This window comes from Onychostruthus taczanowskii, unplaced genomic scaffold (genome assembly GCF_017590055.1).
Source record: "Onychostruthus taczanowskii isolate IOZ18803 unplaced genomic scaffold, ASM1759005v1 scaffold97, whole genome shotgun sequence".
NCBI classification, from domain to species: domain Eukaryota; kingdom Metazoa; phylum Chordata; class Aves; order Passeriformes; family Passeridae; genus Onychostruthus; species Onychostruthus taczanowskii.
In genome coordinates, this window is record NW_024507768.1 from 2,391,901 (window position 1) to 2,411,904 (window position 20,004).

A 20,004-nucleotide genomic window follows, 5' to 3' on the forward strand; every position below is an offset into this window, starting at 1 on the left:
CCCAGTCCCATTCCCAGTTCCTGCAGCCCACAGAGCCCATCCCATCCCATCCCATCCCATCCCATCCCATCCCATCCCATCCCCTCCATCTCCCCCTCTCTCCCTCTCCCTGGGCTTTTCCGCCTCCCGGGCCGTCCCCAGGCCGCAGGATCGAGGAAAGCCCCTTCCGTCCTCCCTCTCTCCTTTACCATCTCATTTCCTCCCCCCTCTCTCCTCCCCGCAGCACATCGAGCCGGGCTCTTTTGCATTTCTGAGTTGGTTCTGTTAATTGGAAGGAGGGTTAAGAATCTGCAAGGTCGTTTCAATCTCCGTCTGACCTTCAGAGTAAATCCTCTCTGCCAACACCAGAGCGTGTCATTAAAATGAGGCCCCTCTTCCACATCCCGGCATCCCTTTATTCTCTCCTTGTGCACATTAATTGCTCATAAGTTGATTTGATCTCCCTATTCTGCAAGAAGTAAATTGCCCTCTTATTTCGCCATTTTCATCCTGTTTTCTTAATTAGGCCCTTAAAAATCTCTAGGGCCTCAGCCGGGCCGCAGGCCTCATCCTGGGAATAAATTTTGATCTCGGGCTGATAAAGAGTGAGCAAAGCCCGGGCTGGAACAATGTCATTGGCTCCCCTCCCTCCCCACTGCTATTCTCCTGACATGAAAAGGCTATCAGTTTTTCTCTGTGTTAATATAGGAAATAATTCACACTTCAGGCGTTGTTCTCTATTTAGTGTTCACACTCCCCTGATAAATCAAATCAGGGATTCTTTTTTTTTTTAATTTTTTTTTTTTCCTCTAAAGTGTCTGGAACCACTCGCTCCTTCTGCCCCCCCTCAGCCTCTTCTTGCTCTTTTTTCCCCTCCTTCTCCTTTTAATAAAGTTTCTAAGGTAAACCCCTGTGATTTTCCAGCCTGGGAAGTCTAATTTAAGGTGGATTTTCTCGCTTTTTTCCCCCTCCTGTGTGTGTTTAACACCAGCACCGAGGGGAGTGGGAGTCTGGCACGTGGCTGAGGGGCTGCAGATGTGGCTTGGGATAAGTTTTGCCAGGCACAAGCTCAGCAGGACACTTTAAAAACAGATTTTTTTTCCCCTTGCACTGGGCAGGAGAGTCCCCAAAACCAGAGGTGATGCTGTTCCAGCCTCCAGGACAAAGAAGAAGCTGCCACGCTCCAGGATGTTGTAAATAAATATATTTTTAATGATTCTTCTTCCATTCCAGTTCATTCTTTTATACATTTATTTATAAAACAGTAGTAAAATTTTTTAATCAGGGCACAGTGCATTAAAAAAAAAAAAAAAAAAAAAAAAAAAGAAAAAACAAACAAAACTCCCAAAAAGATTTTAAAAAAAATAGTAATTATAATCCACAACTGTTTACTCACAGCCAGGGGAGACATCTCGTGCTGAGCAGTGCCCAAGGGCACCCTAAAGCCACAATAATCCACATTTCCCGTGGGGTTTTGTGCCCTGGAGCAGCCACCAGCCCCTCTGGAGGGCACAGACCCGTGGCTCTCCCACGCCCACGGGTCCCCAGCACGGCCAGGGTGACCCTGCTGGGGACAATTCTCTGTCCAGGCACTGATGGCAGCACACAAAGGGTGCCAAGGCCTCCTGTGAACACCCCCAGAGCTCCAGCTCCGAGCCCCCCCCTGGCCCTGGAGGGGGCTCTGAGGTCCCCCAAATCCTCCTCATCCCCAGGAGAGCACCCGGAGTCCCTCTCAGGTCACCCAGTGTCCCCTCAGGTCCCCTCCTGCTCCAACTCCTCCTCCCTCTGCACTTCCCCACACCCTCACGTCCCACGGGCCCCTCCGTGGGGCTGTCCCCAAATCCTGCCACCACGGGCCCCCCTGTCCCCCAAATCCTGCCACCACGGGCCCCTCTGTCCCCCAAATCCTGCCACCACGGGCCACCTGTGTCCCCCCAGGACACCCAGCTCCAGGATGGGGGCACAGAGTGACCCCACAGCCCAGGGGGGACGATCCCCAAGGGGTCTCCTCTCCTCTCCAGCTTCCCTCCTCCCCCTCAATAACCCCTGGAGGATTTTCCATCCTTCCCCTGCTCTTCCCAGCTGGATCGGGAAGTCAGGACCCAAAGCAGCTCCCCAGTACAGAGCTGTGGAACAAACTGGTGACACTGGGAAGAGAAACAACCCCTGAACCCCCAGCTGGGAGCAGCAGCTCAGGTTTGGCAGCTGGCACAAACCATTCCCTGGTCACAGCCTGGAGCTTCAGGCCCACGTGGGGCAGGACTTTGGAGAAGTATCCCCCCAAAAAAAAGAAGTGGAAAAGCCTTTTATCCTCCCAGGAAAGAGCTGGGGGGTGTCACAGGGCAGAGCCACTGCGGGGACACCTCGAGGACACTCAGGGTCACCTGGCAGCCTTGCCCTGAGGTTTTGGGGTGGTGGGGGTGACAACAGGGGCTTGGTGGAGCATCAAACCCCCCCCATTCCAGGCGTTCTGGAACCTTCAACACCCACCTGCAGACAGCACCCCCGGTGGTGCCGTATTAACGAACACACTCTAATTAACACCTTGTCACCCTGCTGTGACCCCAGAGGCAGCAGGTGCTCCCGGGAAGGAGGAACTGGATGGACTGGGAAGCATCCAGGGGCTGGGGAAGACTCGGTGGGGATGAAGGATCCCAGAGCAAGGCGAGGAGACACCAAATAGGACACAAAGCTCGCGGCATCGTCCTGGGGGCTCGAGGCTCCCAGGCACCACCCCAGGGCAAGGGGGTGAGGCCAGGAGGCTTCTGCTGAAAGGCAAAGCAGCCCAGATGTCACTCCCAGGCTGTGGAATCTGCAGCCAGGCCAGGGCCACGGCAAAGCCAGGCAGGTCCATTCTCCTCCTGGCAAAAAAGAAGCTGCGAAAGACACGGTGGCACCCGACCCGAGCCCCGTTGCATAGACAAAGGTACTCCTGGGAAGGTTCAAGTGCATGGTGGGATGGGTTCCTCCTGCCAGGAGCGTCCTGGGACTTGCCCACCCAAAGCTGGTGCTGCAATCCCTGCCCTGGCAGCTGCCCATCACAGCATGTCCGCGTCCTCCATGCTGAAGCTGCTGCGGCGACTGCTGGCCTTGGAGGCCTCGGGGGACATGGCTGAGAACAAGGGGTCAGAGGCCAGGGGCAGCATCGTGTCCTGCATCAGCATCAAGTCCAGCTCCTTCTTGGATAGGGATGGGAAGGAAGTGCTGTGCCCGGGCTCCAGGCTGTCCGGGAAGGAGCTGTCATCGAAGCTCAGGCTGTGGGTAAAGTCCAGCTGGTGAAAGGGAGACTGGGGCGGCGCGGGCAGCGCCGGCTGCGGCTGCGATTCGGGGTCTGGGGGTGGCAGCAGCGGCTCCAGGGTCCCCTCGTCCCCGCTGGCTTCTTGCTTGACCACCTGCTGAGCCAGCTCGGCCACGTTGACGCCCGAGGGAGAGGAGGTGGGCAGCCCGTGGACGCGTGCCTGCATCTCCAGCTCCTGCCAAGGGGACACACAGGGCTTCGGTGGGGGTGTCACACTCGGGGACACGGCACAGGGACACTGACAGAGGTGAGAAGCCCGCAGGGAAGGAGCTCCTGGAAGATCCATGCGAAGCTCAGCACGCTGCAGTGAGCCTCAAGACATCAGGTTCATCTCAAGACCTTCCTCCTGGTGACTTCCCAGCCAAAAACCAGCAGGAGACACCCTGGCCATGCCCTCGGCGGGGCAGGAGTGAGGGGCTGGTGGGGCTGGGGCAGGGCAGAGCCCAGGGAAGCTCACCTGGATGCGGAGCAGCAGCTGCTTGTTGGCCATCTCCAGGCGCCTCGAGTGATTCTCCAGGTCCCGGGACCTCTGCAGGTCCTTCTGCATCCTCTTGATGTAGTCCACGGACGCCTTCAGGATTGTCCCTTTGTTCCAGCGCACGTCCCTGTCACCAGGATGGAGAAAGGGATGGAGCTGGGTGCCAGCAGTGTGGCCCCTCACCCCTCCTCACCCAGGAGCCCCCGGTGAGCCCAGTTTGGGAGCCGTGGGTACGTACAGGTCGTTGGCTTTGGGGATCAGCATTCCCAGCTCCTTGATGCGGTCGTTGATGTTGAACCTTCGCCGCCGCTCGACTGCGGGTGACAGGAGAGCCACGGAAGTGAGGAGGCAGCAGGAGCAGGGAAGGCTCCGTGTCCCTCCCACGTGTCCTTCCTGTCCCTCGTGTCCCACATCCCTCTGCTGTGCCCCGGTGGGATTGGGGAGCCCAGGATGAGGAAGCTCAGGAGCCAACCCTGCTCCATACGGCCCAGCAGGTCTGATCTCCTCCAGGAGGACACTGGGGTGTCCCCTGTACCCCACTGTGCACAGCCAGGAACGAGGGGCTCAGGGGGTCTTTCCTGGGATGGGAAGGGGGACCCAGCTCAGAGGAAGTGGGAGTGAGGATGAGGAGGGATGGAAAAAGGCAGGGCTGAACTCACTCAGGTTGTGATTGTCTTTCTTCTGGCGCTCTTTGGCCAGGGCTCGGCTCTCGGCATCTGCAAGAGACCCACGGTGTCACCCAGAGGGGACAAAGCTACACCTGGGCTGCCACTGGAGCCCCTGTACCCCCATGGGGACAGGGCAGCCCCATTTTTGTCCCTTGCTCTGGGGCCAGGACGTACCTGTGAGTTCTCTCTTCTGGGTGAGGTCGGCGGGGCAGGAGCTGCTGGTGACACCAACGAGTGACGCTGTCACCTGCGGGTCCCCACTGTAGACATTCATGTGACTGCTGGACATGGGCAGCTGGAAAGCAGAGGGACAGCTGGGTTAGCTCCATGCAGGGCTGGGCACCGGTATCACACCCAGCCGGGCAGGTGGAATCGTCCTCCCAGCTTAAAGCAGCTTTCACCAGAGCTGAAAAGAAAACAGGACTTCAAAGGACACAGCTGATCCCCTCCCGTGACCAACATCTAAAATAGGGCAGGTGAATCACCTCTGAGAAGGGCTGGGCAGGATGAATCCCACTGGGAGGCACGAGCTGCCACACGGATCTGCCCCGGACACGGCGCTGCTCTGGGGAAGGTCCTGGCAGGGAAACCTCTCCTGGCTCTCCCATCTCCCCATGCCTCACTCCTACCTCTCCAGCTTTTTCAAACGGTTCCCAACTGTCCCCAAGGGGAAAAAAGCTGGAGAATTGATTCTTGTGGGTATTGCAGTCTCCAGGGACAAGGCTGGCTAGGGCTGCCACCAAGGCACCGCTGTGGGGACGTGGCAGAAGGTCCCCTCTGTGCCACCTCTGTAGCTGCAAGGACAGTGCTGTGGCACCCCCATGTCCTGTCACCCCCCACTCACCGTGTTGGGCATGTGCACTTCAGGGTTCATGTAACCCAAAACATCATCCAGGCGCATGATGTCATCGATGACCTCATCAAACTGAAAGGCAAAAGGACAAGTCCCTATGGGCTCCTGCGCCCTCCCCAGCACCCTGCGTGTCCCCAGCAGCCCGGTGACACCTCCTCACCTCCCGCTCGGGGTTGGAGCCGATGTTGAGCATGGCCATGGGGCTGTTGGGAGCGCTGTTGCCTGCCGAGGAGGACAGGACATGGCCGGGCCGGACGCCGGGGGACGCGGCCGGGGGTGGCTTGGGAGAGTGGCTGGCGGGGCTGACGTGGGCAGCGAACTTGTTCCCGTAGGTTTCCGAGAGATAAGCCTGCACCTTCTTGTCCCGAGACTTCTGCAGGTGGTAGGTGGTGGGGTTCTCCAGGTACGACTGGACCTGCGGGGACAAAACCCATCAGGGACCCCGTGGGACATCCCACCCCCGGGTGAGGGGACACCACGGTACCTTGAGGACCTCTCCGGGCACGGGAGGTGGGGACTGGAAGTGGACGGGGGTGTTGATGGCGGGGCTGGAGGCCACAGGCATGCGCTGCTGCTGCATGTAGCTCATCATCATCTGCTGCTGCACCCGCTCCCGCTCGGCTTCCTGCTGCGCCTGCTGCTTCATCAGCTCCATCCGCAGCCCGATGCGGGACGCCATGGTGACACGCGGGGCTGGCGGCCACAGGGGTCACCCTGGCGGGGGGACACGGCACGTCACCGACAGCCTTGCGCACAGGGGAAACTGAGGCACGGAGAGGCGTCCCGGAGCGCCCGCACTGGGTGGTGACTAAAGCAGGGGGGACATCCCAGGATGGCTCTGCCCTGCTGTCACACGGCAGGAGGACCTGGTGCCACCACCCAGCCTGGCTGTGAGACCCCCGCCCACAGCTGCCTCCTTACAGAAAAAAGGGCTGAGGAAGTCAAAAGCACCCCCAGGAAGCTCCAGAGAAGGGAAACTGAGGATGGGGAAGGGTGGCCAGAGCGGGGATTGACAAGGAGAGGGGGGAAATTAGGGTCTGGCAGGAAGGGAACCCCGATGGAGCAGCCAGGACCCCGCGCCGTGCACTCACCCCGCAGCCACTTCCCAAACACCGCAGCGACAGCAGAGCCCAGAGCGAGCCCGGGAGCGAAAGGGAAAGAGAAAGCGAGGGAAGGGCAGCAAGAAAAGGCCGGCGGGTGCCAGGAGCCGGGGGCCGGTGGCAGCAGAGCCCGGCCGGGCGCGGGGCGAACAAGGCGAGCTCTGTGCGGGACCCGCACGCGAGCGCGGGGACGGGGGGGACCGCAGCGGGCACGGAGCGGCACAGACCGGCCCTTGTTCGCCGGGACAAAGGGGACGGCGGCCCGAGCAGGGTGGGGGATGCCGGGGCTCGGGGAGCAGCCCCCGGGCACGGCCGGCAGGGCTTTCCACGGGGCTGGGATGCGGGAGGAGCGCAGCAGCATCCCAGGGAACGGCAGGCAAAGGAAAAGCTGCCGGGGGAACAGGCAGGGAGGGGAAAGCAGAGAAATCTGGAGGGGTTTTTTTTGCTGTTTAAATGGAAGCTCAGAGATGGAGGGGCCTCGGTGGCGACAGCCACCCGCAGCCGGTGCCACGCGTTACCCGGAGGGGAAATGAAATCAAGGAGGATGACACAGCTCAAGAGCAGCTATTGAGCGGCCCGGGGAGGGGAATTCATTATCCATGGTGGCCCGGCCCAAGGGGGATGGGAGCCCAGAGCCGGGGACAGCGACCCACTGGAGCTCCGTGAAGGGGAAGTGCCAACAGCGCTGGAGGAGGGCACGGGGGAGAGGTGGGGTGAGAAATAAAACCCTGGAAAAGACCCCAGAGACAGCCCCCAGAGGATGGAACACGGCTGAATTAAGGGGGAAACCCACGGGGGATGCACAACCCCAAACCAAGGCTGAATTAAGGGGAAAACCCACGGGGGGTGCACAACCCCAAAACAAGGCTGAATTAAGAGGAAACCCACAGGGGATGCACAACCCCAAAACACTCGAAGGGAAGGGAGAGAGGCTTTTCTCAAGAAGGGCTGGCACTCGTGGGTGTCACAGGAAGCCACCCCCAACACAGCACCCACTGAGCCCCGCTGGTCCCGGTGCCACCACCCAGCCTGGCTGCAGGACCCCCCCAAGCTGCAGAAAACGGGGGTGGGAGAGCCAAAAACTCCTGAGAAGAGCTGCAGAAGATGAGGATGAGGATGGGGAAGGGTGGCCAGGGCTTGGCTTGGTGAGGAGAAGGGGGGAAATTAGGTCAGGTTTAAAATAAGCCCTTTGGTTCTGCTTGGCTTCCCCCCCAGCCCCCAAAATTCTGAGCAGCTTCTGCTTTCACTCTGAGTCAGCCCCGGCAGGAGGGTGGCAGCGGGACAGGATGGGGACATGGGGCCCACGTCCCACCCTGGGGACACAGCCCACCCTCCCCTGATCCACGGGGACAGCCACAAGAGCACTGGAATGGCAGCTCCAGCCTGTTATTCCTGGGAGGGCACCCAGTGCCTCTCCCACTGAGCCACAGCCACCAGTGGGAGCCCCAGACTGGTCCCTACTGGGAGAGCCCAAGCCAGCCTTGTCCCTGGAGGCTGCAACACCCACAAGAATCAAAATTCTCCAGCTTTTTTCCACACTTTGAGGACAGTTGGGAACCCTTTGAAAGAGCTGGAGAGGCAGGAGAGAGAGCAAGGGTGGGGAGATAGAAAAATCAGGAGAGGTTTCCCAGGCTCATCCTGGTGCCCAGGGAGGCACCACTGGAGTGGGAGCTGGAGCAGCTGGGAAGGGCATGGAGGGGTCAAAAGGGATGGATCAAATCTGGATGATCCCAGCCCCTCTCCACAGCCCAACTCCACTTTTCCAGCCCAGAGGAGCACAGGACAGGGGCTGTCCAGGCTGCAGCCATGCTCCAGCAGCACCCCCAGCCCCACGGCAGGGCTGGAGCCAGGGAATGCATTTCCCTTCCCAACGTCCCTGCTGCTGCTCAGGAGTTCGGTTATTTCTGGTTATTTCTGGTTATTTCTGTTCTGGTTATGTTGTTTCTGGTTATTTCTGGTTATTTCTGTTTATTTCTGTTTATTTCTGGTTATTTATTTCTGGTTGTTTCTGGTTATTTCTGGTTATTTATTTCTGGCCCTTCCTCGCTCTCCCTCCGGGGGTGTCACATCAGCAAGAACCCGAGCCCCCAGTGGCACTCGGGGGTGGCTCCAGCTGGAGCATCCCCAGAGCTGCCCCAGCCCTCCCTCAGCCCCCCAGAGCCCCGAGCTGTCCCTCAGCCCCGCGGTGACAGCCGCTGGTGACACGGGGGTGGCTGCTCAGCGACCGCTGGGACGTGCCGGACAGACAGTGCTGGGGGCCAGGCTGGTGACAGAGCCACTGCCCGAGCTGGCAGGGGCCACCCAGTGCCACCTGAAGGGACACAGCACCTGGAGGAGCCACAGCAGCGTCCCCAGGCTCAGGTGTGCCTGGGAAACCCAAGCTGCCCGCAGGCATTTTCCAGATTTAGCCGCGGGGATCGCCTTACCCTGGCAGGGGAGGTGGCACCGGGTGCCTGGCACGGCCACAGCACCCCCGGCAGGTGCCACACACCTCCTGCCACCCCTCTGAGAACGGGGAGCCAGGAGAACCCCCAAAGTCACTGCAGCAGGCCCCTCCTGTGTTTTATTTCCCGGTCGATCGGGGCCGTTTACCAGTGGAAAAATCAATCAGCAGCTCCGGGAGGGAGAGGGGACCCTGGGGACAGGAGGGGGGACAGGGCAGGGACCATCCACCCACCCTGACCCCAGCTGGGCTGGGAACTGAGGGGCAGTGAGAAGGAAAAGGAGAAGAAAGAAGTGAAAACAGCTTTGGCGCTCGCCACGGGCCGGCCCAGCCTTCCCTTCCTTCCTTCCTTCCTTCCTTCCTCGTTTTTCATTCTCAAACCCGGGGGTGGCAGGGAGGGAGCACAAGGGACCCCAGCCCGGGGAGCCCCGAGCCCAGGGCTTGCTCTGATGTCACCAAGCTGTCACCTCATCACACAGCCACAAATCCATCCCGTGTGTGTCCCAGCCTGGGGACAGGCTCTGCTGTCACCCTGCTGTGACAGGGGACAGGGGACAATGAGGCTGGGGTTACTGGGTGCAGAATAGAGGGGCTTGGGGACCCTGCAGGTCACAGAGGGGCTTGGGGACCCTGCAGGTGGCAGTGCCAGCAGGTCACAGCTCCCCCTCACCCGGGCCAGCCCCGTGTTCCTCTTTTTCAGCAGCCACGTGGGGTGTAGGGGGGGAAGTTGCAAAAAACCCTCTCCAAACCTGCTTGTTTTTTGTCACTGCAGCACAGCAGTGAGCAAGAGGGCTGAGAAAAAGCGTGGAAAAATTGATGCAGGCAGTGCCACCCGGGACTGGGTGTGTCCCAGGGACACCTCTGTAAATGCAGAGGGGCAAATCTGTCCCTTGTCACTGCAGGGGATGTGGCACGCAGGGATCCCCCACCCAGAGTGGGGCAGAGCAAGCACCTGGATTGTGGGTGGAAAAAAGGCTGGAAAAGGCAAAGTTTGGGGAGCTGGCAAGAAAGATGGGGAGAGAAAAAGGCCTGGAGTGTCAGGACAAGGAGGAATGGCTTCAAACTGCCAGAGGATAGGGATAGATTTAGGGATTTTGGGAAGGAATTGCTCCCTGGGAGGGTGGGGGGAGCAGGGATGGAATTCCCAGAGAAGCTGTGGCTGCCCCTGGATCCCTGGGAGTGCCCCAGGCCAGGCTGGACGGGGTTTGGGACACCTTCAGTGTCCCTGCCCATGGAATGAGCTGAGCTTTGAGGTCCCCACCACCCTGTGACAGCTCAGCAGCACCTGGGGTTCCCCCAGCCCTCCCAGCTGGTCCCCAGAGTGGCAGTGCCAGCAGCACACCTGTGTGACAGCGCTGGGGACACCCCAGGGTGCTTTGCACCACGTCCCCGTGCTCCCTGCAGCCCCAGGCCAGGAGTGCAGCTGCAGCCAGGTGGCCCTGCCCAGCTGGGACCAGCCCCAGCTGCCCCTTGGGGCTTTCACCCGCCCTTGGCAAGGCCACCACGGGGTGATTGATGGCCTGCCAGGGCACCCCCCGTGCCAGGGCTCAGCTCAGCTCCTGGGAATGCTCAGGGTGGGCAGCTCCAGGAAGGAGCAGGGGCTCAGGAAGGGATTGCTCCCCACAGACCTGGCAGCAGGGCCACCCCTGGAAACCCTGACCCAGCAGCAGAGGTTCCAGAGACCCCATCCAGCCCCTGGGATGGGGATGGGAGGGAAAACGGGAGGATAACCCCAGCTCCAACCCCAGAGAGCAGCAATGCTGGATGGGGAGCCCAGCACCCACCCAGGAGCTGTGTGGGACCCCTGGGAGCAATCCCAGCCCATCCAGAGCTTCCTTCCATCCAGGAGCAGGGCTCTGTGACCCCTGGGAGCCATCCCAGCCCCATCCAGAGGCTCTTTCCACCCAGGAGCAGGATTCTTGTGACCCCTGGGAGCCATCCCACCCCATCCAGAGGCTCCTTCCCCACACTCCGAGCTCTGAGAGGCAGAAGGAGCAGGCAAAGGAGGGGCTTGGCAGAGCCACCCCGGGGTCAGTTGACAGCAGCAGCCAGGGACTGAGTCACCAGGACTGTTTTTAGCCCCGGCATGTCAGCAACGTGGAGCGGGACGTTGTTAACAGGCGCTGGGTCAGAGGCCAAATGTTTTCCCTGCCCAGCGTTAAACACCGAGCCTGGAAAGGGCTGAGGGATCCCACATGGAAAAAAACATTAACAGGGCTGGCCCCAAACAGCCAGGTAAGCCTGGCACACCCAGGAGGGGGCAGGGAATTGGTGGAGGGAGAAGCATCAGGCCCTGCTGCTGCGTGTCCTTTGTGTCACTGAATTAATAGGGTCCATAAAAAACCCCCTTGGTGGTGCCAAGGTGTGGCAAAGAGAGCCCAGCCATTAAGGGGTTAATAATACACACACAGCCTTGCTCTGGTGTCTCTCCATTCCAAAAATCCTCTCTTTCACCCCCAAAAAACCCCCCACAGAGGCCAGGGATGGCTGCTGAGCACCACCCAGCTGGGCACGGCAGGGGGAGATTGGCAACTCCTGGTGAGTTTTGGGTGCAGGGAGAGGCAGGGGGACCCCCAGGACCCCCAAAAAACCCCCACAGCCCAGGGATGGCTGCTGAGCATCACCCAGCTGGGCACGGCAGGGGGAGATTTGCAATTCCTGGTGAGTTTTGGGTGCAGGGAGAGGCAGGGGGACCCCCAGGACCCCCCCAAAGAGGGGCCAGACCCTCGAAACAAAGCTGGGCAGGAGCTGCAGAGCCCTGATGGGAACATCACTGTCCGACTGACCGGGCTGGGAATTCACAGCCCCTGCCCCCTCCGGGGCAGCAATCAACAGGAACCATCCCAGCCCCATCCAGAGGCTCCTTCCATCCAGGAGCTGTTTGGGGCAGGGTTCTGGGATCCCTGGGAACCATCCCACCCCATCCAGAGACCCCTTCCACCCAGGAGCTCTGCCCCACAGAGCTCCTGTGACCCCTGGGAGCCATCCCACCCCATCCAGAGGCCCCTTCCATCCAGGAGCAGGATTCCTGTGACCGCTGGGAACCACCCCAGCCCATCCAGAGGCTCCTTCCATTCAGGAGCTGTTTGGGGCAGGGTTCTGGGATCCCTGGGAACCATCCCACCCCATCCAGAGACCCCTTCCACCCAGGAGCTCTATGGATCAGAGCTCCTGTGACCCCTGGGAGCCATCCCAGCCCCATCCAGAGACCCCTTCCACCCAGGAGCAGGATTCCTGTGACCCCTGGGAGCCATCCCACCCCATCCAGAGACCCCTTCCACCCAGGAACAGGATTCCTGTGACCCCTGGGAGCAATCCCACCCCATCCAGAGGCTCCTTCCACCCAGGAGCAGGATTCCTGTGACCCCTGGGAACCATCCCAGCCCATCCAGAGACCCCTTCCACCCAGGAGCAGGATTCCTGTGACCCCTGGGAGCAATCCCAGCCTATCCAGAGGCCACTTCCATCCAGGAGCAGGATTCCTGTGACCCCTGGGAGCCATCCCAGCCCCATCCAGAGGCTCCTTCCCCACTCTCCCAGCTCTGAGAGGCAGAAGGAGCAGGCAAAGGAGGGGCTTGGCAGAGCCACCCCGGGGTCAGTTGACAGCAGCAGCCAGGGACTGAGTCACCAGGACTGTTTTTAGCCCCGGCATGTCAGCAACGTGGAGCGGGACGTTGTTAACAGGCGCTGGGTCAGAGGCCAAATGTTTTCCCTGCCCAGCGTTAAACACCGAGCCTGGAAAGGGCTGAGGGATCCCACATGGAAAAAAACATTAACAGGGCTGGCCCCAAACAGCCAGGTAAGCCTGGCACACCCAGGAGGGGGCAGGGAATTGGTGGAGGGAGAAGCATCAGGCCCTGCTGCTGCGTGTCCTTTGTGTCACTGAATTAATAGGGTCCATAAAAAACCCCCTTGGTGGTGCCAAGGTGTGGCAAAGAGAGCCCAGCCATTAAGGGGTTAATAATACACACACAGCCTTGCTCTGGTGTCTCTCCATTCCAAAAATCCTCTCTTTCACCCCCAAAAAAACCCCCACAGAGCCCAGGGATGGCTGCTGAGCATCACCCAGCTAGGCACGGCAGGGGGAGATTGGCAACTCCTGGTGAGTTTTGGGTGCAGGGAGAGGCAGGGGGACCCCCAGGACCCCCCCCAGGAGGGGCCAGACCCTCGAAACAAAGCTGGGCAGGAGCTGCAGAGCCCTGATGGGAACATCACTGTCCGACTGACCGGGCTGGGAATTCACAGCCCCTGCCCCCTCCGGGGCAGCAATCAAAAATAAAAGTGTGAACAGGCAGGAGGATGGGCTGAGCCACCACCCCGGTGATTAATCAGGACAGAGGAGGGGACCGAGGTGACCTTGGAAGGGACGGGCAGGCTCCAGGTCCTGCTGCAAATCCCGGGAAAGGAAAGCCGGGAGCAGCCCCGAAGGAAAAGCCCGGCTCGGGGTCACTCCGGGAGATTTGGGTGTTGGCCTTTGGAAATAAGCGCATAAATGAGCAATCAGGGGAACCGGCAGGACTGCACATCCCGGCCCCCAGCGCTGCAGGGGCTGGGACAGCACTGCCACCCGGAATCCTAGAAACCACCCCAGAAACGGGGAGAAAACACCCAAGAAAGAGGAGAAATCATCCCAGAAAGGGGGGAGAAATCACCCCAGAAAGTGGAGAGAAATCATCCCAGAAAGTGGGGAGAAATCATCCTAAAAAGTGGGGAGAAACCACCCCAGAAAAGGAAGACAAACCACCCTAGAAAGTGGAGAGAAATCACCTCAGAAAGTGGGGAGAAATCATCCCAGAAAGGGGACAGAAATCATCCCAGAAAGGGGACAGAAATCATCCTAAAAAGTGGGGAGAAATCATCCCAGAAAGGGGGGAGAAATCACCCCAGAAAGTGGAGAGAAATCATCCCAGAAAGTGGGGAGAAATCATCCTAAAAAGTGGGGAGAAACCACCCCAGAAAAGGAAGACAAACCACCCTAGAAAGTGGAGAGAAATCACCTCAGAAAGTGGGGAGAAATCATCCCAGAAAGGGGACAGAAATCATCCCAGAAAGGGGACAGAAATCATCCCAGAAAGGGGACAGAAATCATCCCAGAAAGGGGACAGAAATCATCCTAAAAAGTGGGGAGAAATCATCCCAGAAAGGGGGGAGAAATCATCCTAAAAAGTGGGGAGAAACCACCCAGAAAGTGGGGAGAAACCACCCATAAAGTGGGGAGAAATCACCCCAAAAAGTGGGGAGAAATCATCCTAAAAAGTGGGGAGAAACCACCCGGAAAGTGGGGAGAAATCACCCCAAAAAGTGGGGCAAACCACCCAGAACGGGGCGATGCTCGACAGAACCGGCCCCGGAGCTGCAGGCGCCCCAAGCTCACGGTGGCACCTGCCAGCAGCCCAAGGTGACAGCGGCCACCCCCTGTCCCCTGCCAGTGCCACAGGCTCTCCCAGCGCCGCCTCCATCCCTGCTCCCTCCCTCGGAGCCCCGTGCTGCTGCAGGGATGTAATATTTATAAATACGCCGCGTCCAGCCCCCAGCAGCCAGCCCGGAGCCTCGGTGGAGGCAGAGCTGGTGTAACCAGCCCCCAGGAATAAACAAACTGGGGACAGCCCCTGCCTTGCCCTCCCAAACCAGCCCCATCCAGGGGCTCTCCGTGCCCACCCTGGCATCGCCTCCCGTGCCCAGCTCACCCGCTCCGGAGGGGTTTGCGCTGTGCCCTCCTCTCTGCCAGGCTCAGCCCGGAGCTTTTCCTGCTCCCTGAAGGTCAAACTGCTCCCTCGGGAGCCCCTGGTGCCAGCCCAGCCCCTGGCCTGGCACGGTGCCGCCTCTCCCGGGCACGTCGCTCCGGTTGGACCCGTGCAGGAGCTCCGAGGGTTTTTTTGGTTTTTTTTTTCCCCCCCACCCAGCTGGGATTTCTCCTTCACCTGCTCAGTTTCTCCAAAATGCTCGAACCTGCTGGCAGCCAGCTCCCTCCTCAGCTGGCAGCGAGCTGGGAGCAGGGAAATGCTGGCAGGTGGGTGCAGCCCCCTCCTCATTTCCTCCAAAATGTTCCCACTCCCAAAATAATCCCGAGGGCACAGCCTGGGCAGGAGCCAGCGCAGCTGCCCTCGCTGGGCCCTGAGGCTCCAAGAACCCCCCTGAGGCTCCAAGAACCCCCCTGGCTGTCCCCAGAATGGGAATTTCAGGTTTATCCGGAATTTACACCCATTCAACCAAAAGAGGGGAGCCAGGCAGAGCTCAGGGTGTGGGGAGTTTGTTTGGAGCCAAAAAGAGCTCCCAGGAAAGGTGACAAAACCCCGGGGGCAATTCCTAGAAGAGGCTTTAAAGAGAAGGTGGCACAACCTGTAGGGACATTGGGGAGACCCTGAACCCTCCCCAGGTGAGCCCGGCCAGGTGATCCCACCCTGCACCCGCTGAAAATCACCCCAGGTGCCCATCCCAACGCTCCTGCAGCTCACCCCTCCCAAAACCCCCCCAGAACTGCTCCTGGGCCCCCAGAGATGGAGAATCCCCCACTCCTGATTTTCTCAGCCTCCCAGGAAGGTGAGGAGCAGCACCCAGAGCTCATCCCGGAGCACGGGACTCCCCATTCCTGGGAATTCCTGGGTAAATCCGCAGGGAAAACCTGCTCCAAGCACCAGCCAGGCGCCAGGAGCAGGGACAGGAATCTGGAAGGGATGAGGGAAGAGCCATGGGGGCTCCTCCTGGATGTGACAGCGAGAGGAAAAAAAGATGAGCCGGAAATAATCCCGGTGTGGTCAGGGAGAAATCCCCCCTTTGACGCCCCCCAAGTGTCACAGAGCTGGTGACAACGGCCACGGAGTCACCAGTGTGACCCCAGCTGCCCTCCACAGAGGTTGGAAAAGCTCCTGGAGGTGGTGCCACCACGGGAAGGTGACAGCACACCTGGCACCTCTGAGCACCCCCTGCTCTTTTATGGGGTTGTGAAACACCCGGTGCTGGCTCCCTGGGATCCTCTGGGATCCTCCTGGGATCCTCTGGGGTCCTCCTGGGGTCCCTCACAGCAAACAGGGGTCTGGGAAGTTGTCACAGAGCTGCCACCACCAGCATGCTGCCACAGGGACATGTGGTGGCACTGCCAGCCCCCACGCCCAGGACACTGCTGCTGGCCCCAGAACTTCCCCTTTTTCTGGGATATGGGATAACCCCACACAGGGCACTGACAAAACAGCTCCCTTCAGCAGAGTCCAGCTTGAGGTGCCCTCTAAAGCCACCCCAAAAACTCCAGATGGGAGGTTTTGTCCCCACAGAGGGGACAGGGGTGTGGCAGCTCCATCCCTGCTGTCTACGCCCAGGGAAAGGAGGGAGAAACATCAAATCCAGGGATGAGATTCCATCACTCCAGACCCCACTCCGCCACATGAGGATGTTTTTACCCTCAGCACTGTGGATTTTCGGAGGGGGACACCCCCAGCGTGGCCCCCCCAGCCTCATTTCCCTGTTTTTTGTGCTGCTCAGGCCACCCCACCCTCAGCCCTGGGAATGTCCCCCCTGCTCTGGTGACCCACCACAACATCCCAAGGGGCTCTTCCCATTTCCCACAGCACTTCCAGGAAAACAGGGCAGGGCAGGGGGACCAGGAGCACACACGTGGGCGCTGTGAAGCGTGGAAAAAGCAATAAAATCCCTGGCTGGGCTCACAGCTCCATCCCAAACACCCGGATGCTGGATGGCCCCGTGCAGCAGCTCCACCCCGGCACAGTCTGCAGTTTCCTACTGATAAGGGCGGGCAGATCCCTCGGAAAACACAGAACATGAGGGGCTGGCATCCCTCGGGAAGCAAACCCAGAATTCCTCAGGAAATGAACCCAGAATCCCTCGGAAAACACAAAACATGAGGGGCTGGCATCCCTCGGGAAGCAAACCCAGAATTCCTCAGGAAATGAACCCAGAATCCCTCGGAAAACACAAAACATGAGGGGCTGGCATCCCTCGGGAAGCAAACCCAGAATTCCTCAGGAAATGAACCCAGAATCCCTCGGAAAACACAAAACATGAGGGGCTGGCATCCCTCGGGAAGCAAACCCAGAATTCCTCAGGAAACTAACCCAGAATTCCTCAGGAAACAAACCCAGAACCCCTCAGGAATCATAAAACAAGCAGTGCCAGCATTCCTCAGGAGGCAAACCCAGAATTCCTCAGGAAACTAACCCAGAATTCCTCAGGAAACAAACCCAGCATCCCTTGGAAAACACAGAACATGAGGGGCTGGCATCCCTCGGGAAGCAATAACCCAGAATCCCTCAGGAAACAAACCCAACATCCTTCAGAAAACACAAAACACGCGGGGCTGGCATTCCTTGGGAAGCAAACCCAGAATCCCTCAGGAAGCAAACCCAGAATTCCTCAGGAAATTAACCCAGAATCCCTCAGGAAACAAACCCAACATCCTTCAGAAAACACAAAACACGCGGGGCTGGCATCCCTTGGGAAGCAAACCCAGAATCCCTCAGGAAGCAAACCCAGAATTCCTCAGGAAATTAACCCAGAATCCCTCAGGAAACAAACCCAACATCCTTCAGAAAACACAAAACATGCGGGGCTGGCATCCCTCAGGAAACAAACCCAGAATCCCTCGGAAAACACCGGGCTCCCCTCCACGTGCTGCCCTGAGCCACCCCCAGCCCAAGCCGGGTGTCCCCCCCAAATCCCACCACCCCAATCCCAAATTCCCAGCTAGGCTTTCCCACCTTCCAGCAGCAGGTGAGGCAGAGCGGGCTGGCACAAACCAGCCCCATTCCCGGCTCGGAGCAGCCGTGCATGAAGCCAAGCAAACATGGCAGGGAAGTACAGAGAAAGGGGGGGGGAAAAAGAAAAAATAACCCCCCCAAAGCTGCCTTCGCTGCCTGCAGGATCTGTTATATAAAAAACCAACTCCCCCCGTGCCCCAAGGGCCGGGAACACGCCGGGATTCCTGGAAACGGGCCCTGCTTTCCCCAGACTCGCACCGGATTATTTATTTATCTTACACCAGCACAATCACCACCAGATTTTCTTCGTGTTTCTATTCTTTTTTTTTTTTTTTTGGGTTTTTGTTGTTGGATTTTTGGGTTTTTTTAAAGGAAATTTCCCCCATCATCTGACTGCCCGGAGCTCTGGGGGCTGCGTAATCCTTTCCTGCTTCGTAATTAATTCATGAATGTAATTAATCGCTCCGGGGCAGCCCCCTCTATTCCCCCCCAAATTCCCCGGGAGGGGGGGGACCACGCTGTGTGTCCTCTTGGTGACCCCCCCTAAAAGCCGGGTGACACGAGGTATCCCAATTTCCCACCTTTTCAGACCCCAAGAGGGGTCCCCACTTTGCGTCCCCCAAACCGGGGGGTGCAGGGAATCCCGGAGCATCCGTGCCTCAGTTTCCCCACCGTGTTCGGGGGGGTTCCCGATGGGAAAGGCGACCCGGGCAGGTCCCCCCGAGCTACCGGGGGTCTCACAGCCCCCAGAACCGCCGGTTTTTGGGAGAGGGCACCGGGACGAGCTGCTGGAGACCCCAAAACCCCCGCAGCAGCCGCGCTGGAGCCGGAGGGGCGCGGGGGGGGCGATTATTTACAGCAAAATAAGGGGAAAAAAAAACAACTCCGAGTTCAAAGCGCCCCGGGACGACGCAGGACAGGGGGGAGCACCCCAACACCCCCCCAAGGTGGGCTCCGCTGCCCGAGGACCCCCGGGACCCCCGGCCCCGCACTCACCCGTGGGGAACGGCGAGGAGACGAAGTGATTCGGGTCTGCTCGGCCTCGCTCGGCTGCGCTCGGCCCGGCTCGGTTCGGCCCCTCGGCGCCGTTCAGCCCCGTTCGGCTCCGCTCGGGTCTGCTCGGCCCCGCTCGGCTGCTCTCGGCCCGGTTCAGCCCCGTTCGGCCGCGCTCGGGTCGGTTCGGGCTCACTCGGCTGTTGTCGGCCCGGCTCGGTTCGGCCCCTCGGCGCGGTTCAGCCCCGTTCGGCTGCGCTCGGATCGGTTCGGCTCTGTCCGGCCTCACTCGGCTGAGCTCGGTCCGACTCGGTTCGGCTCCTCGGCTCTGCTCAGCTCAGTTCGGCCCCACTCGGCTCGGTTCGGCTGCGCTCGATTCGACTCCTCGGCTCAATTCGGCCCCACTCGGCTCTGCTCGTCCCGGCTCGGTTCTGTCGGGCTCCTCAGCTCTGCTCAGCGCAGCCCGGCCCGGTTGGGCTCGGCTCGGCCCGGCTCGGCCCCGTGCCGAGGGAGGGCAGCAGCAGCGCCCGCCCGGCCCGGCGCGGCCCGGCCCGTTCCGCTGCCCTCGCTCCGCTCCGCCGGCCCCGGGCACGCCGGGAGCTGCAGTCCGCGCCTGCCGGGACTTGTAGTCCCCGCCCGGCCGCAGGAGTTTGGGCTTGGCGCTTCCCTTCCCTGGAAAGCGGGGAGGCGCCCTCCCCAAAAGTGTTTGGAGGTTTTTTTCTCCTCCAAAGTGGGTGTTTCCACCCCAAAAACGGGTCGGGTGGGGGGGAGGGGTGCGGTGGAGGTGCAGTCCCGTGAGGCAGGATGGTGCATCCCTTTCTGTCAGGAGCACGGGGGAACGTGGGGCTCCTTGCACCAGGATCCTGCTTCCCTTTGGACCAGGATCCTACATCCCTTTGGTCTGGGACCACACGGGAATGGTAGAGCTCCTTGGACCAGGATCCTGCTTCCCTTTGGACACAATCCTACATCCCTTCAGACCAGGATCCTATATCCCTTTGGGCTGGGACCACACAGGGATCGTGGGGCTCCTTGGACCAGGATCCTGCTTCCCTTTCCATCAGGAACACGGGGGGATCCTGGAGCTCCTTGGACCAGGATCCTGCTTCCCTTTGGACACAATCCTACATCCCTTCAGACCAGGATCCTATATCCCTTTGGGCTGGGACCACACAGGGATCGTGGGGCTCCTTGGACCAGGATCCTGCTTCCCTTTGGACACAATCCTACATCCCTTCAGACCAGGATCCTATATCCCTTTGGTCTGGGACCACACGGGGATCCTGGAGCTCCTTGGACCAGGATCCTGCTTCCCTTTGGACCAGGATCCTACATCCCTGTGGGCCAGGATCCTATATCCCCTTGGGCTGGGACCACATGGCGATCATGGAGCTCCTTGCACCAGGATCCTTCTTTCATTTCCTTCAGGAACACAGGGGGATCGTGGAGCTCCTTGCACCAGGATCCTGCATCCCTTTGGTCTG

At 59.9% G+C, this 20,004-nt stretch overlaps 1 protein-coding gene across 2 annotated transcripts; it reads right to left on the minus strand.

Annotated features, from left to right (window-relative positions):
* Nucleotides 1-1,166: 1,166 nt before the first annotated feature.
* Nucleotides 1,167-19,086, minus strand: TFEB (transcription factor EB). Of its 2 annotated transcripts, none has more exons than XM_041427075.1 (9): nucleotides 18,524-19,086; nucleotides 5,761-5,990; nucleotides 5,437-5,691; nucleotides 5,268-5,348; nucleotides 4,598-4,718; nucleotides 4,415-4,471; nucleotides 3,994-4,069; nucleotides 3,735-3,882; nucleotides 1,167-3,452 (listed from the first exon to the last, which is right to left on the minus strand). In XM_041427075.1, the coding sequence occupies exons 2-9, from the start codon at nucleotides 5,953-5,955 to the stop codon at nucleotides 3,018-3,020; spliced, it is 1,368 nt and encodes a 455-aa protein (XP_041283009.1). In that variant the 5' UTR covers nucleotides 5,956-5,990; nucleotides 18,524-19,086; the 3' UTR covers nucleotides 1,167-3,017. The 2 variants fall into 2 exon arrangements, with proteins under 2 accessions (XP_041283009.1, XP_041283010.1); XM_041427076.1 differs by lacking the exon at nucleotides 18,524-19,086 and adding an exon at nucleotides 14,507-14,695.
* Between the last annotated feature and the right edge of the window lie 918 nt (nucleotides 19,087-20,004).

Bases quoted from the DNA above. Each gene is read 5' to 3' on its own strand.
- TFEB (XM_041427075.1), bottom strand. From the start codon at position 5,955: ATGGCGTCCCGCATCGGGCTGCGGATGGAGCTGATGAAGCAGCAGGCG. The intron at 5,349-5,436 runs GTGAGGAGGTGT...TTTGCCTTTCAG, and splicing joins GCTCCAACCCCGAGCGGGAG to TTTGATGAGGTCATCGATGA. The intron at 4,719-5,267 runs GTGAGTGGGGGG...TCTGCTTTCCAG, and splicing joins AAGTGCACATGCCCAACACG to CTGCCCATGTCCAGCAGTCA.